We start from the raw sequence: 17,991 nt of genomic DNA, 5'->3' as shown, positions 1-17,991 counted from the left end.
CCATACAAGTGACCTAAGAATGAGACTGGATAGTTTTGTGGTTAAAATGGTAGAAAGTCTCCATGAAAGACAGGTAACATAGTCTATGTAATTTGCAGCATTCCATGACAGTTACCAGCATTTCCAAATTTGAAGTAGTGGGTGGGAGTTGTCTTTACCTCCCTTATACCTAGTTTTCCTTAATTGCCAAATGTATCTAAGTTAGATACTTTCCAAATGATCCCTTTGGGTCTAAAGCCTATTTTGTAATACTGATTTTGAAATAATCAGTCTTTGCTCTTACTAAGAGGTTTAAGACTCGGCCTTGAGCCATGTCAGTTCTGAGAAGGGTGCTCAAGAGTCCTCTCTGCCTCATTTGTTTTACTGTTGACGTCTCGTAGGAGTTTACCCAAACACTGAACCAGGTTATGCGTGTGTCTGCTTTGCCTTACGGTGTACATGTGCAGAAGACAGAGGTCAGCTTCTGGTGTCATTCCGCAGGGGCTATCCACCTTTTAAGACAGGGCCTCTTGTGGGGACCTGGGGCTCACTGATTTGGCTATCTGCTGCTCAGTGTGCCTCCAGAAATCCTATCTGTGCCTCCTTTTTATATGGGACCTAGGGATTGAACTCAAGACCTCATGCCTGCACAGCAAGGGTTTGATTGCCTAAACTGTCTCCCCAGCCCCACTATCAAGTCCTTTGGATTCTAACAAATGACAGCTCATTTTTCCCCTTTGCTTAGCCCTGGATATAAGCCATTTTTAAACATCATTAAGCCACAACTGCAGAAGCTCACAGAGATAACAGAAGAGCAAGTCCAGCCTGACACCTTCCAGCCAATAACAGTGGGTAAGACTCCTGAACAGACCAGCCCCCGGGCAGAGGAGAACAGGGGCTCTTCGAGCCACGGGAGCATCTCTCAGAGCGAGACTGGGAGCAACAGCACGGTCAGCCGGAAAGAAGAGGACACAGCACAAGCAGATGAGGAGGAGCCATTTCAGGATGGGGCCTATGACTGCTCTGTGTCCTGACAGCAGTGAGTAGCATCACAGCAGGCAGTATTAATCCCAGCAGTGTGCAGCTGAGTACCTATGACCTAGCTGAATCATTTCACAGGTAAAAGTTGGGTCAGAAACTCTGTCGTAAAGTATTATATTTTAATGAACTCTTCCTCTAAATCTCCTTGACTCCATTTAAAAAAAAAAAAAAGTGCTATCAAAATATCTCATAAGAAAAATTTAAGCTGCAGTAGAGTAATGAGCAGTATTTAGATGTACACATAGAATATTTTGATTTAATTCACAACAGATTGGTAGTTGTTAATGTGTAGGGATTATTTTGCCCTGAGTGAACTTACTTTTTCACTACTTATATATTTTCTGGTTCAGTGTGTGTCTAGACTGGTTTTGTTTTCGGGGCGTGAGTTGTTTTTTAACTTTCTTTTAAATAAACGTTAAGGTGCTTGCTGTAGCTCATCAGGTACCTGAACTACTGGTCTGCTTCCTTGTATAGAGTCAGCTGGACTCTAATTGGCCATTTGAATAGATACCTACCCTAGCACAGTGTGGGTCAGTGGAAAAAGACCCTTCAGCTTTAGTACTCTGTTCACTAGCAGTCTTTAATGTCCTGAATGGGTGGGAAGCTTTTTACCTGTGAGTTAATGTGCCTGTTTTAGCAAGCTTAATTCCTACTAGATCAATGTGGGCAGAGGGTGAGGGCGTTCTTATCAATTATGCTGACACCACTAAATTTTTGTATCAAAGAACTGTATCTTTTTGTGAATACTCATGTAAATATACTCAAAGGCATTGTCCATATTTTTAAGGCGTGTATTATATAATCTGTAAGATTTACGCTGGATTCTGCATGACTGTACTCACTCTTGGAACAAAGACAAGACTTGTTCTTCTTTCCAAAATGAGCAGTCTTCACAGAGGAAGACAGGTTTATTGGCTCAGCTGTAAAGTAGTAGGCGTCATCCCACTGATCATGAGGTGGAACAGGTTTTGTGCAAATTAATGTAGTTTCTTATTTATTGCTTTTGTAAATTGAATAAAAATGGGCCTTTATGTAAATAGACTGTGGGATCCTATATTATCAACTACTAAAAATTGGTTTGTAAATTCTTTATTGTAAAGTAAAAATATTTTATGTATTTCTAGACATGACTTAAATTTTAGTTTTCATACATTATGAAAGCAGAACTACATATTCAGTTGCTTCAGACTAAACGCATACCCAGCATATGTAATTCAATTATTAATAACAGTATTAATTTAGATAGCTTATTTGTACTGTGCAATTTGAACAAGGAATGCAATGTTATTTTTTATAAAATCTTGTTTATTTTTATAACAACGATGTATTTGATGTGGACCAAATTCGTACCACCATATAAAACAGTGTCTCTTATAGTGCAGATATACCTTAGGAATGGCTTTCAGCCTCTACTCCTGTCTTTTAAAGTAAAGAGATAGACTAGGTCCTCTTAGGCAGTGTTCTTTAGAGGGAACCTCAGAAATATTTTGAAATTACTTCAACTTTCACCAACTATTTAAAATTATTGAATTTGGTAATTACTGTTATTTACTTTCTACAGTAGAAGTGCAATAATTTTACATAATAAAATTCCTGAATGGATAAAATATGTTACTATTGGTACCTGGTCCTTCTGGTGCTACTTTTATTTAAGTTGTTGTATCAAACCACCACCTTGTTCTGAATTTCTTACATAAGTAGATGCAGTGCAGCCAAAAAAAAAAAAAAAAAGGAACTAAACTGAAATTTTTTTCTGTCCCATTCCACTGGGGAAAAGAGCCAGCATTTCTTTTGTATTTAGCCAATTTCTAGTGTGACTATGTAGTTGATAAAAACAGTTTACCATTGTAGGCAGCAGTGGTCTTTTCAGATGTCTTAAATGGCTGCTGCTGAGTTAGTCTCACATTTGTTGGTGATGGGGCAGTGTTAAGGATTGAGCATAGGGCCTTCCACATGCTAACCAAGTGTTTCACCACCAGAAGTTACATCCCAACTGCCCCCTCTTTTTCTTTCTCCTTTTTTCTTTTGAGCCAGAGTCTTGGTGAAGATGGACACCGATTTGTAGCTCCTTCCCAGCAGCTCCGGTAGCTAGGCTTTTATAGCCGCATGCTGCCGCGCCCAGTCATCTCACCACCACTCACAATCTTAAAAGCAGGGTCCGGGTTACTGTTACTCCTGTGGCTTGGGCTGGGAAAGAGTCTTTGATAAAACAGATAGTGTCTAATTAGTAGAACTAGGAAACCCTCCAGGCAAGAAATTTGGCAAGCTTAAGAAAATTATTTCTTGGTTAGTTATACACTTTAAAAAAATTGTTTTGCTGTATTGTTTAGTTCAAACCATATCAATTGTATAAGCCATGTCTTTAATGAACTTAACTATTTGGCGTAACTCTTTGAAATTAATATATACGGTCAAATTTCTTGCTGATACCAAAACAAATCATTTGGGTATAAAACAACCTCTGCTTTGTGATTAAAGTCACTGCTGCTTCTGTAACATGCGCACCCCCCCCCCATCCTTGGTAAAGGGTAATAAAACTATTACACAAACTTGTGTTTATCTCACATTAACTGCAAAAAAGCTCTATGTATTAAATATCACAAAAAATTTTTTACTTTGCAGTCCCACCTCTTATTCTCCTGAATGAAATACCTAGAAGTTCAAATGTATTTAAAATGTTTATATGTAGATACAGAGAGGGAACATGCTTTCAACATTTTTCATGTATCTCCGTTTTTTTTTTTTAAAGCTGAATGTGCTGTTTTGTGGATGTTTACTGTCCGTTTAAAGGTTACAGTTTGGGTTTTATCGACTTCAGTTTGTAACACTATAAACATTCACATAGGAATTCTCCCTTGCCTGCCTTGCCTTCCAACATTTCAGTTACCCAGTCAACCAATTTCCAAAAGGTACCAAGCGTAACATATAGACATTAACAGTTTCTAAGTTTTAAATAGGTTTTATTATACCACAGTTACACCTGTTGGTTACTGTGCCTAGTTCCTAACTTTTATTATGGGTGTACATATTGAGGAAAAGTATGATGTAACACATATCAGTGGTTTCGGGAACCCCATTGAAGGTATTGGACCATATCTCCATGAATAAAGAAAGGACTGGGGAACCAGGCTTTTCTGTATCAATCTAGAAGTGGAATTGCTGGATTATGATATAGTGACTATGTCCTTAAGGAAATACCAAACTCAATATGCAAGAGTAACCACACTACAGGTCCCATTAGCTGCGAATGAAGGCTCCAAGCTTCTGCTACCTATACTTACTCATCTTAATCAGTCTTTCCAGATCTGCATGAAAATGGCTTATGTGAGCCAGGCGCAGTGGCGAAGACCTATAATCCCAGCACTCGGAGAGGAAGAGGCAGACGGATCTCTGTAAGTTCGAGGCCAGCATGGTCTACAAATTGAATCCAGGACCGCCAAGGCTACACAGAGAAATCCTGTCTTGAAAAAACCAAAAAAGAAAGAAAATGGCTTATGTGTATCTTCTTACATGGTTTTTAGACCAAACTGAAAGATCAATTTTATCTTTGATTTGCCAGCAATTTTATATATGAACTATATATGAATATATAAAATATATTTTATATATTTTGGATACTAGGCCTACCCAAGTTTGATTGGTGTTTTCTCATTTTTTCTGACTTTTCCTCCTTGATATACTTTTGGAACACAGCTTTTTATGTTGATGGGAGTCCAATTTATCCTTATTGCTTGAGCTTGTTTGTCATAGCTAGGAAACCACTGTTTAACCCAAGTTTATGAATATTTATGCCTGTGCTTTATAGTTGTAGCTCAAACATTTAGCCCCATTTTAAGTTAATTTTTTTATATTTAAAGGACTCTAACTTTACTCTTTTCCATATATGGATACTCAATTGTCAAGTACAATTTATGAAAAGATATTTCTTCCACCGAACTGTCAAAAACAGACTATAAACGTGTGGTCTTGTTTCTGGGCAATTCTTGCTTTGTAGGAAGCTCTGGAAGTCCAAGCATGTCATTCATCTCAAGGTTGTTTCAGCTATTCTAGGATACCTGTGGTTGCATATGAATTTAGGATCAGCTTTTCAGTGTGCATACCCTCAAACTGGACTTGTGCAGGGATTGTTTGCAATGTGTAAACAAAGCTGTTTGAAGAATGCAGTCCTTTTCAGTATCATGATCCCAATCCATGAATGTGTCATTTTCTTCAGCAATATCTTGTAGTTTTTCCTTTTTATTCTTCTTGGTATTCTTATAAATGGAATGCTTAATTTCACCTTTGGATTTTTTTTTTCCACATAGATGGTCATGTCATTTACAACCAGGTATAATTTTAACTCATTTAACTGTCATTTCTTGCCAGATTGCCCTAGCTGGAGCCACCAGAATGATGATCATTAGGAGTGGCAGTTACAGACATTTTTGTCTTCTTCCTGTCTTAAGTGAAAGCTTTCAGTTTTACTGTTAAGTATGATGCTCTGGGTTCCAGCTAATGACCTTTCCAGATAGATAGAAGAACTCTCCTTCTGAGATGGTCATTGGATTGTTTATTCTGTTTGTGTGGTCCATTTCACTGATCCCACTTGATAATCAAGTATATTTTTTAAAGTTCAATATAATGAGGCACATGTGCATTGTGACTTTATTGGCCCTAAAAGGAGAACAACAAATGTTTTGTTTTGAACTGCTGGGAAGGAATCCCCTCAGAAAACTAAAAGAGCTTGGAGAAATGTCTGGGCTTTGTCCTGTTGAGAGCCTTCCCTTGGGTGATGAGAATTCCCTATAGGTCATGGGCTGCAGTAGTTTCTTTTTCTGTTCTTACCCCTAGCCCCAGTTTTATAATAATAATAATAATAATAATAATAATGTTTATACCTTTTTGTGGTTTCCTCTCCCATTGGAGAAAAAGTAAGCCTAAATACACTCAGGATTTTACCATTTGGTAAACATGTTCTTTTTATCTCTATGAAATTCAGATGTACCATTTCATTCCAGGTAAGGTTCTAGGAGAAGTGAGTATTTCCTTCTTGAATATTTTGTTCATACCACTTACTAAAACAGCAGTTCTACGTAAGCCATGTAGCTCATTGTAAAGGTTTTTTGTTTTGTTTTGTTTTTTAATGTAAGAACACTAGGGATAAAATAGTTTTGAAATATGGAGACAGAATAAAAGCAGTTGTAAAAGATCCACTTTTTACAACCAGTATGTTAAAAAGTTTATTTTAGTAACATTGTAAGGCAACAGTTAACCCTCAACAAGTCAGCAAAACAGTGAGAAAAAGATGGACAAACATGTTCTTCAGTGGCTTCCTGAGTCGTGTAGGCTGGCTTGTGGCCCAACCTCCTTCAGAGTTAAACCTTGGGGCAGAATCCTAGACATTTAATTATAGCTACAAAACTGTAGAAACACTTCATAGAACAATCTTTCTTAAAAACTAAGAACTGTGAAATCACAATTCTTTATACTTCTCCCTAATGTGCTGCTTATATTCACACTCATTAGGGGGAAAATGCATCACTGAGACCTTGAAAATATCTTTTTAGAAGTGAATTATACAAGTCATCAGATAATTTTTAAAAGGGGATGGGATACTGATAACTACAGATGTGTGCTTAATAAAAGCCATGAATACTGTGTGTAATTACTTGACCATTTCTGGCCCTTAAGCGTGCCCTGAAACTAACTGAGCATCTTGTTACTGATGCATAATAATGTTAAAGAAAATCAAAATTATTTGCATAGAGAAATAACCCAAAGATAAACAGAAAACCATGATTAATTACACTAAAATGGCATCCGGCCAAAAGAAACGATATCAGAGAACATCTTGTTTTTTTATGTGCTACCTCAGAATGACATTTTGCTACCTTCCCCCATAATTTCTAGTGATCAAATTCAGATTAACCCAGGTACAAAACATAATCCTGTATTTTGGAATTCATTGAGCTATTGGTATTGTTATTTTCCTCAGCTGTGGTTCTGTACAAGCTATATATAACCCTCAAACCTTTAAGTAATCCCTGACAGATAATGTGCGCATAGCAGAAGCCAGACACCTGAAGCACTGATAAGATCTCTCTAAGTCCAGCAAAAAAGTGACTCCACTGCACAGTGTCGGTACCTGTGACGGTCAGCGTGTTAGCGTCAGCTTGCTGCAGCCCCACATCTGCACGGGCCAAGTTAGAGATGAGGCAGGCAGTACAAGGAACATGATTAAGAAACTGACAAGTATCACACAAGCAGTTTTAAGGTTTCTCCTGCAGTCCACACTTGACTCGCTGAAGCTCACATGGTTCTGACCCGTTCCTGTTCCCACCTGACAAGTATTTTGTTCTGTTTTTGCTTTACTATGGCTTTTCTTTCAACTATATTTTGGGTCGTGCTTGTTGGCTAACTCAGAGTTTGCCTTTTTACATTTATTACTGTAAAAAGGAAATTAGCATAAGTTGCTGCTTTTCTCATTATGTTTGTCTCTGCTGGAACCTGGAGAAGCTGCAAGAGGCACTGCCATGACATACGTCACAAGCTCCATCCCCGTCTTCAAATGAAAAGCACCATAAGTCTTACTGCTGCCTGTATGCAGGGTCTGAACAGTAACAGATACAGTACAGTTGTCTCAGTCTTTCGTAAGCCACAAGCTCATGTCAGAACAGCTGGTCTCACTCTAAGAACTTACTCACCTGCTAAAAAAAAAAACAGAAAACCCAGTGCAGCAATAAAATTATGTTCTAAAGGACTAACTTTGTATAACAGGATTCCTATATAACAAAGAGAATAGATAGTATAAATGCCCAATACTCCTAACCCTCTTCCTCTTCCACCTCAGAATGCTGTCAACTCAGTGCTCTGGGAAAGAAATTTAGGTCCTGTGCTTGCACAATCCATGCAACATAAGAAGGAAATGTAGCTGAAGACATGTTCTCTTCCCCAGGTAAATGACAGGAACACATTCAAGGGGAAAACAGACACAGTACTACCTCAGGAAAGCAGCAGCTTCCATGACAAGGAGTCAGGCCCAGGGCCCTGCACCAGCATTTAGGTGGCAGAACAGACTAACACCCTTACGGCTGCTCTCAGGGCCCCTAAGGTGCTGCACCGCTTCCATCTTCACGGCATTTACTTTACAGTGGCGCACGGAGAGGCACTACTCCACTGAATGGTATTTTGCCCGCCACCCACTGACATCAGGTGGACTCACCTAGTTCATTAACAGTGGCCTAAGAGTCTACGTCTTTCTTGATCCTCAAAGAAAAGCTACTGAAGTGGTATGTTTCTGAGTCCTTATAGTCATATAAATGACATGTATGAATGGCAGTATCTACGTGTGCTTAAGTGCCAGAAAATGAATTTTCTGAAGGCCAGCCATCACTATCCCAAAGTTTACCCATACGGTACACTTGGCCCTGAAGAGTGTTAGCCCAAAAACTCTTTGAACGTATGCTCATTAAAATTCATTGACTTGTGTTACAAACATCCATGGACCATGGGAGAGAAACTGCCCTGTGGACTGTCCAAGGGGCATGTCCTCAAAGCTCATCCACAGATTAAAACACAAAGAGACTATAGGTGCAAACCCACGCAGAGGGAAATGACCAATCCGGGAACTTCTCCTTCAGGGCATCCAGCTGAGAAGATGTCTTGTCCTCCCCAGATAGGTAGTGAGCGGCAATGGCCACAGTGACCATTCCTTCCGGCTGTTCTTCTGAGACCTGATGGAGAAAAATCAGTTAGTTCTCTGAAGCCAGAACACTGTGAACTCTTTAAGATTGTTAAGTACCATCTTGGAGCCTGGAAAAGTCCCACCTGCACTTCTATCCAGAACTGCCATGCAGAGGCCTGGAGTCCATGGGAGTAAAACACAAAGTAGTCCCCTCCTCTGCTTGTGACTGGAGTGCCGTTGCCAAGAGACCACTGCGAAAGCTTTGCTCCTTTGTGGCTTCGAACGTAGAAAGACATATGGCTTGGTCCTGTAAGAGGATCATTTCATTCAGTTAGCAGTGACAGTCACCTTTAACACCCAAACCATACTGCTGAGCGATGGACTCTACACAACGCTCAAGGAGGTTTAACAGTTTGGATGTCAGTATCATCAGCAACAAGGTTAATGAGAGGACAGAGGGCAGACTCTAAATGAGAAAAGTAACTTGGTAACTGCTGGTGGAATTTACTTAATCTCCAGTCCCTCCCCACCTCCAGAAAAGGCTGAAAGAAACACTGAAAGGTAATCTGACTGTAGTGAGTTCCTTAAGGCTCTCAGTGTTTGGACTAAGGTAACTGATCAACCTGATTTAAACCCACTATTTACATGTTATCAGAAAAGTCTAGGATAGCGTTTGGCCAAATGTCAAGGTACTACAGTCTAGACAAATTGATACAAAGTTAACTATCACATTGCCTATTAGATTTATGCCAAAGATCCAAAATGCTTGCTAAGAAGTCTGGAGTCATTCTGCAAGCAGCAGAACTTCACTGCATTTTCTTAAGGTGAGAAGTGACAATCAAATGCAGTTAGAAGATCAGCTGGCAGCACTATGAGGGGAATCCTAGGACAAGAAGTAAAGGCAAAACACTAATTGGGATCTGGAAAAGCTACAGTTTTAAACATGTAAAGATAAACAGAATGTACCAAGAAAATAAGTTTTCAGGTGAATGCAGATCTGTTTGACAATGAGCTGTATCTAAGACTTTCAGAAAAGCCTTTTAAAAATCAACCAGGCTAGGCAGTGGTGGCACACACACCATTATTCCCAGCACTCAGGAGGCAGAGGCAAGTGGATCCCTGAGTTCAAGGGCAGCCTGGTCTACAGAGGGAATCCCACGAGAGCGGCCAGGGCTACACCAAGAAACCCTGTCTCCAAAGAAAGTGTCATAACCAGAGCACACTCCAGTAATCAATCCCTCAGGAGACTAAAACATAACAAGTTTGAAGCTAATTTGTCTCCTCCCTGCCACCCCCCAAAAAGCCTAAATAAGCTCTATCATCTTAAATTTGAGGGGAACCATATGCAGCTTATTAAAAGGCTTAAGAAGCAAATATCACAGGACTTGCCTGTGGCTTCTGAGGCCAACTGCATGTACTCAAGGGGGGTGGACTTAGAAGAAAACAGACATACTGCAAGTCCACAGCAACCACTAAAATAAGTTTAATCTGGGGCTAGAGAGATTTCAGCTGTTAAGAGCACCTGCTGCTCACTATATCACCTGGCTAGCCTAGAGTTCCATATGTAGAGCAGGCTGTCCTTGAAAACACAAGATTTGATTGCCTCCACCTCCAAATTGCTATATTGAAGGTATGAACAACCACACCCAGCCTGATTTTAATTGCCTATAAAAATGGAGTTTCTTTTATTCAAATCTGAAAATTATATTTGACTATATTTTATTGCTTATGTCTGGGTGAAAAAAATGACACTGGGAAAGAAAGGAAGAATTAAAATCATTTTATTATGAAATGGTTGCCCAAGTGTGGTAACCTATATATAGCCCCATTTCTGCTGAGGCAGAGGCAGAAGAATCACAAGCTGAGGCAAGACAGAGCTATAGAGCAAGACCCTGACTCAAGCAAAACAAAGGTATACCCACCAAGCAGCATAGTTTGCAAACAACAGTTTGGAAGTAAAATTGTAATAGTTGCAGATACACATTTCAAACTCGGAGCAGTCACTAGAAAAACTACAGCAGGGCTAGAGAGATGGCTCAGCAGTTAATACTTGTTGCCTTTCCTGAGGATCAGAGTTTAGTAGTAATTAAAAATTAGCAGTAATCAAAAGAAAGCTTTGAAGAGCTACAATTGACTCTAGAGCAAGGAAATTTTTCACCGGTGAAAAGGTATGACATAAGGTCAAAAAAGTAGTGTATATCTATAAGATACACCAACAACAACACCTGAAATATATGTACCTAACAGCAAAGCCTGAATATAAGTGAGACAAAAACTCACACCTGAAAAGTAGACCCGCGTGAGTCACAGAATGTCCAGTTAACAGTAGCAGCTTACGAGGAGCAGTAATTACCCAAGCCTCCACATCCTCATATTTAAGAGTAGAAATCATGAAAACTGTGTTTTACCTCAAAATGAGCTTACACAAACAGAAAATTGGTATAGAAAAGAGGCTGGGAAATCTTGGTTCTTTGAAAACTGAAGAACACATGTCTGATAACAAATGGGTCAGTTTACAAGTCTCAAGGGCTGGGATGGAGGTCAGTGGTACAGCACTTGCCTTGCATGGGTAAGGTAACAGAAAGGGTTTTGTTTTGCTTTAGCATTTTGAAATAAACACTAAAACACAACTTAAAATTTGTAGGATCTAGAGCCAGCTTCATTAGGCCATAGCACCTTATGTGATGTGTAAGTGGTGCCAAGTACAGGCTCAAGGGAAACTTAGCAACAGTGAAAGGTTTCTGAATATGCAACAACCAAAAATTCAAAATCAAACACTGTGATAGTCTGAACGTGAGTGGCTCCCATCGGCTTGTATTTGTATGTGAATGCTTGGTCCCCAGTTTGTAGAACTGTTTGGTGGCGTGGCTTGTTGGAGAAGGGCAGGCTCTGAGGTTTCAAGAGCCCACACCATTCCTACTTAGCCACTCCCTGCTTTATGCTTGTGGATCAAAATATAAGCTCTGAGCTACTGCTTCTGAACCATGCCTCACCCTCTTCCACCTCATGATGGTCATGGACTCTACCCTCTGGAACTGTGAGCCCCAACAAATGCTGTATTTGATATGCTGTCTTAGCACAACAACAAAAAATAATTAAAACAAACATAACGAATCCGAGCTATTTTTAGAAGCCTTCGCCCAAGATGCATGCCGTGACTTCCACAGCCTTGGATCTGTACACACAACGTGAATGTTTTGTACTGCTTGTGCAATGCCATAAAATGCTGCTTGAAATACTAGCTTAGATTTGATATCCATTGGGTTTTGAATTAACATTTATACTCTCCATACAAAATTTTCTTCTAAGAAATATTAGCCCTACACTTCTAGTATTTTTCACTTTCATCAGCATGTAAGTATCAAATCTGAGTACCTTTGAATTAGAATATATTAGACTTTAGTTTTCAGACTTGATGTTTGAGTTCCAGACAAGTTTCATTTAGAGTTAAATGAATTTTGTCTTGGGATTAGGACAAAATTTTACAATTTCTGAAATGGCCCTAACATACATGTGCCATTTTGTACTACATATTTATTCAGAGTAGCATCTCAGCATCAGTGATCTATAGCCCTATGTAAAAAATCAACAAGCACATCCATCAGCAGTGTCTAAACATGCATTTGTCTTTAACAACTGGTAAAATTATGTGTATACCAAAGAACTATATTAAAATAAATTTCTCTGACTTATTCAGTAAATGTTTGATTTGTATACCTATTTTATAGCCCAGGAACCACATAAAAATTTCTCAGGTGTAAAAATTTGCAAATGTCAAAATTTTAAGAAACCTTGACTAAGAACATAAACAATATTCAAAAGGAAATTTTTAGCAGTAAAACCATATATTAGGAGTAACAATCTAAATGGGGTAATTTAAGCTTCTACTTTAATAGGGAAGAAAAAAGTAAATTAAAAAAAAAAAACCAAGTAAAACCAAAAAAAAAGGAATCTAGAGTAGAACTCAAAGGAGAATAGCGACTAAACCAAAAGCTGATGGGGAGGGGGAAATGAACAAACTTGATAAACTTTAAACTGTACTTTCTTGCATAAGGTTTTTATCATCCTAAAACAGTTCTAACCAAAAAAATATATCATTTTTCTTCAAGAAATAACTTTCAGTTGCTATTTGAAATACTGTAAGTTCAAAGTGACACCATACACAGCGCCGGCACTCAGGAGGCTGCGGCAGGAAGAGCATGCCTCATAGGGCAGCCTGAGCTCTACGGTGAGACTTCTCCATCAGCCAACAGATAGATAAACAAATGCTGCTCTGACATGCTGGACGGGAAGACATACATGGCAACTTACTGAAAAGCTTAGAAAGTGAACTAAGAAGAAACTGGCTCACCTGTTGCTTCAAAGGTCAGCTTTATAGACTCCCATGGTGTCTTCTCTTTAGATAGAAGTCTGAAATGAGCAGGATTTCTTGGAGAAATTTCTGGAGCTGGCAGATACCAATTTTTCCTATTGGAAAGGTAGTGTTAATGTTTAGGATGCTTCATAAAGTGTAATCCATAACTCACAGAGCAGTTCAGAACACACAAAGGGGTATGAAAACACCTGCTGAATATGACACGGTGCCAGCTCCTCTGATGTCCAGGTTGTGTAACAAATCCTTCTCAACTTTTTAAGCTCAAAGAAGCTAAGGGTTGGAGAGATAGCTCAGCAGTTGAGAGCCCAGGCTATGCTTGCAGAGGACCCAGGTTCGCTTCCCAGCATCTCATGTCAGCTCACAGCCACCTGGAACTCCAGGACCAGAGAGTCAGCGCTCTCTTACAGCCTCCACAGGCAAAAGGCACACACACTGTGCACATAAGTACAGGGCAACCATACATAAACATGAAATTAAATCTTTTTGAAAGGACAGGAACTACCTAGGCAATTCCACTCCCCATCCCATTTCTGAGGAATCCTGAAATGGCACCTGTAAGAGCATCTCCAGCTGGGATGAAGCAGTAACTGTTGTTTGTATTATACTAAGGAGTGTCACCCTTTCTAACCACTACTCTTTCTTGAAAAGAGACTTCTTAAAATTAAAATCAAGAACTATTCTCCTGAGATCATCATCTGACTAAAGAAATGGAAATTTTGTAGTAATATTACAAACTGCACTTGACTGAGGTAAGGATAAGTTTCAATTAATAAGAATCGAGACACAATGATAGAATTTGGGAACTAACCCCCAACTTAAAAAGTAGTGAACCAACCTGATCAGAAAGTGTACTGGAAGATACCAAGGGAAGCCACAGAGTGGGGCATTCTCCTCACAGTGAGCTCGGATGGTATCATTGATCTCAGGAATGTGAGGTGTTACATGAGACATTCCAGTATAATCAAACCCATTGATCCATATTCCAGAGTCTCTTTTTACTACGTTTCCTTCCAAGTTATGAAAAGTTCTACTCATGTGCTGAAAAGAAAAAGACTAATAATAAGAAAACTGTTTCGGCTAGTTCACCCACATTCCTAGCCCAGGTTAATCAAAATAAAAAGACCATTCCAAGAATTGATTAGAAACAGGAAAATAAAAAGGAGACTTAATAATTACTAAGTTACTGTTGGTGGGTTTTTTTCCTTTTAAACTAGATGACAGATATGTCAATGATTTTTATTTTAATCACAAATATAGCTGAATGCACATTTAAAATATTTATGAAACGTGGTCAAGGGCAGTGTATATGCTTGTAGTTGCAATTGCTCAGAGGTGTAAGTGGAGCGTCAAGCCCAGGAGTTGAAAGCAAATCTAGGTAATAGTGTAAGAGTTTGTCTCAGAAACAAAAGGCGCTGGAGAGACAGCTCAGTGGTTAAGAGCACACACTGCTTGCTGCTCTTTCAGAGGACCCTGATTCAACTCCCATCACCCACCTCGGGTGGCTCATAAGAACCTGTAACTCCCACTCCAGGGAATCGCTGCCTCTGGCCTCCTAGAGCACATGCACTCTGGTACATATGCCCACAGACACGAGTTTATACGTAATTAAAAATAAAGAATCTTGAAAACCAAACGTTAGCTACTCGGCAGCAGAAAACAACAACCTAAGCCAGCGGACAGCAAAGAAAAGGGCCTGCATGACATAGGCTGGCATGAAGCATGTGTTGTTGGAACTTGGGGTATCAGCTTTGGGTATACAACTACTGTCACTCCATAATAGCAGGTATTTAGTGATAGAAACTTGTACAACTGGCAAAACGTAAAAAAGCTTCCCCCTCCCTTATAGGAAAAGAAACCAAAACAAGTCACAGCCCTTTTAAAAACAAAAATGCAGACTTTCCTAAACACTATTACTACTATTATTACTATTCAATTGGCACACCAATGAAAGCCAGTGTGGGTCACCTTAAAAACTGTTCACCAACACTTCTACATAAAACAGATCACTGTCCTTTAAGACTACAACCAAAGGACTATTTAGCTTTTCAAAGTCTTTCAAATTCCCATATTTTTCATTTTTCAATCCTTGAATAATTATCTAAATTATGACTCATTTGGCATTGAACACTTCACAACCTCTAACAAAAATGGAGATGAAGCTCTGGCTATATTAAAACACTTCTAAGAGGTTTGGGGCGGGGGGGAGTGAAATCTAAAGAAAGTTCTAGACCTCATTTTAATAACCCCTTGTTCGGTGATTTTCATCACATAATACTTTGAATGTTACTAAGGCTCAATTTTAGTAACAATTTTTAATTTCTCTTTTATTTTGCCAGTATATAGTTTAAGATCTTCATTCAGCCTACAGATATCTATGTGATTTATATTTTTTAATGCTCATGGTTCCAGAGTTCATATTATAAATGCGTATTTTACACACACACATTATGGAAAGTGTGTCTAGGTAATAAGGTGCCCACTGATGGTCAGTGTTCCTGCTGCTTTATACACAAAGAAATCCAAATCAACTAAATTTTGTCAACAGCAGAACAGTGAGTTTTCCTGTTCACTTGTGAAGCTCAAAACACACAAGGCAAACTTCATTTCCTGAATCTTAGGAAGAAGTGCCCTTACCTGAAGGAACACTCTCTTTGGTTTTGGACTCGAGGAATTGGAGCTGTATGGGAAAAAGGCTCCACTGCAGACGAGAAAGAGCGTGACAGCACATACCAGTGTTAGAGTCAGAATGGTTTTCTTTGTGCTATTCACAAGGTAGATGAAGTTAATCTGAACACAAGCACAGAAACAGAGAAATTGTGATTCATACCATTGGTAGAGAGGTGTTTTAAATGATATATTTTAGTACTTTCTAAAACACAATAAAGAAAAGCTAGGACCCTGGGTAATGTACTGTGACACCCAGTAGACAAAACAGCAATTCCTCAGGCTTTTCCAACCTAAGTAAGAGCCTAGAAAGTGGAGATGCCTTCAAATGGCCAGCATGGTGGTACTTTGTGACAGTGAGCCAGAAAGCAACAGGGAGAATGGAAGCGAAGCACAATGATCCTGTGTTCAAACATTCAAGAAAAAAAAGGACCAGAATCTATTAGTCATGCCACTTCCTTATACGACTCACTGGCCAGCAGTGGCCAGCCCTGCACAGCAGACAACACTGAACTGAACCCAAATTTGGCATTAAGGCTGCCAAACTGTCAAAGGTAAGTTTTTATGCCTAAGCATGTCATTCAATAAAATTCAGATTCCACCTCTAGTGTTTTCATAACACGCTCAGAGTTGGAATTAATCTGTATAACTAGTTGTAGATAGACCTTCTAGACATTGCATTTGAGGAAAACCTACACATGAAACAGTACTGTCCTTTTAGGCTAACCATTGTGAACACTAAAAATGAATCTGAACTTGGAACAATAAACATGAATGGCTAAGTTGCTAGGTTGGCATCCAGAAAAAAACCCACAAAGTATACCTAGCTTTTTTTATTGTAACTAAATCAGCAAATTGAAAGATAAATATAAGCAAGATATATTCACAGTCCCCTCAAGATCTGAGAAACTATCTGAAACTCGCTCCTACTTTTGTTTCTTCATCTTTCTGCCTACCATTAAGCTCATGAAGAACACGAATATGAAGATATTTTTCATGAAAGAAAAATAAAAAACGAGCAAGAATCAAAGTCTGTGTAAAGCGTTCTAATATCCTTTCCTGGCAATTTCAACCAAACAGTACTACACTTGGGTCAAAGATCTTACACTTGTATACTATGTTAGGAAATAAACCCTCCAGGATTTAAGGCAGTAAGACAGCAAAACAACTTGTAACCCTATCTGTCCTTCTATCAAGTTGTCATAGTGCTCAAAAAGTTTCAACTATCCCACCAAGTAATGAGTTTCCCCTCTACTGAAATCCTGGTAAATTTGAACATACCAAAGCTGTTCAGTTAGAGTTGGATTAAGGGGAAAAAAAAACAGATGGAAATTAATATATTTTAGTAATATATATTAAATTATGTATATAATTTATATATTAAATTATGTATATAATTTAATAATAAAGTCCTTGCTATAATACAGTTCCAAGCTAGCTACTGCCAAAGCTGTCCTAAGCTACCATTCCCTATTGTAAGGCTCATCTTCTGGGTACTTATAAATGGACTCGCAGAATGAAGAAGATTAAAGAGTGACCATAAAGTGACTGTGCTTGGAGTCTATAGTTAAGCATCTTTACAGTTGTCTTCTGTCTTAAATATTTCATCTTCTGTCACTTTTAAGACCTTGAATGGGTACAGAATCAAATGAAGAAGCTAAGCTTGATAGCACAGTCCTGTAATTGCAGCAGTTGGTAAATAGATTCAGGAGGATCAGGAGTTCAAGGTTATCTTTAGAAAGTTTAAGGCTAGCCTGGGCCATGTGAGACCTTTTTTCAAAGCACAAAAACTAATGAGGAGTGGAACTGAGAAGATGCTCAGGAGTTAAGAGCACTCACTGTGCACACATGAGGACTTGAGTTTTAATCCTCCGCACACATGTAAAAAGCCAGGAATGACTGTACATGCTGCCAGCATTGGTGTGTTGAGACAGGCGGCCCCCAGGAGCTCACAGGTTGGCCATCCTAGCTACAAAGGTAAGCTTCTGGCTCAGTGAGGTATTCTTTCAAGCAAGTAAGGCAGGGCACAGTAGGGAAGGTACCTGATGTCATCCTGGGCCCTCAGAATGCACATGCACCCCACACATGTATACCACACACACCCCTTTCTTGCTGAGTCTCCTGACCCCGTGCCTATTATTGGGCCTATTTTAGCTCTTAGCCAATCAGTATAACCATGATGCTCAACAAAGAATAATTCTAGAAATCATGATAACTTACCACACAACAAGAATGTAATTGTTTTCTAAAACACTTAATAAAGCCTCAA

The 17,991-nt window shown here is 39.1% G+C and overlaps 2 protein-coding genes across 6 annotated transcripts in view; one reads left to right on the top strand and one right to left on the bottom strand.

The window, feature by feature from the left end:
- The window catches only part of Ric1 (RIC1 homolog, RAB6A GEF complex partner 1), an 89,358-nt gene extending 85,789 nt beyond the window's left edge, over positions 1-3,569 (top strand). For all 4 annotated transcript variants that reach the window (XM_055614117.1, XM_055614116.1, XM_055614115.1 and 1 more), the window contains one exon: positions 725-3,569. In XM_055614117.1, coding sequence (XP_055470092.1) covers positions 725-1,013 — 289 coding nt within the window. In that variant the 3' untranslated portion in view covers positions 1,014-3,569. The remainder of the gene's footprint in view (positions 1-724) is intronic.
- Ermp1 (endoplasmic reticulum metallopeptidase 1) overlaps positions 1-17,991 on the bottom strand; it is a 49,872-nt gene that overhangs the window by 5,026 nt on the left and 26,855 nt on the right. Inside the window, exons 11-15 of one of the 2 annotated variants that reach the window (XM_055614120.1) lie at positions 15,693-15,845; positions 13,894-14,096; positions 13,035-13,150; positions 8,827-8,990; positions 8,602-8,732 (exon numbers count right to left, since the gene is read on the bottom strand). In XM_055614120.1, the coding sequence (XP_055470095.1) occupies positions 8,602-8,732; positions 8,827-8,990; positions 13,035-13,150; positions 13,894-14,096; positions 15,693-15,845 (767 nt within the window). Of the gene's footprint in view, positions 1-6,210; positions 8,733-8,826; positions 8,991-13,034; positions 13,151-13,893; positions 14,097-15,692; positions 15,846-17,991 lie in introns of those variants that run through there. The other variant, XM_055614119.1, reaches the window with a different exon arrangement.

The sequence above is a fragment of the Psammomys obesus genome, unplaced genomic scaffold, assembly GCF_907164565.1.
Source record: "Psammomys obesus unplaced genomic scaffold, mPsaObe1.curated_primary_1811, whole genome shotgun sequence".
Taxonomy (NCBI): domain Eukaryota; kingdom Metazoa; phylum Chordata; class Mammalia; order Rodentia; family Muridae; genus Psammomys; species Psammomys obesus.
Note: the sequence above shows the minus strand (reverse complement) of the source record. Positions and strands in the feature narration are given on the sequence as shown.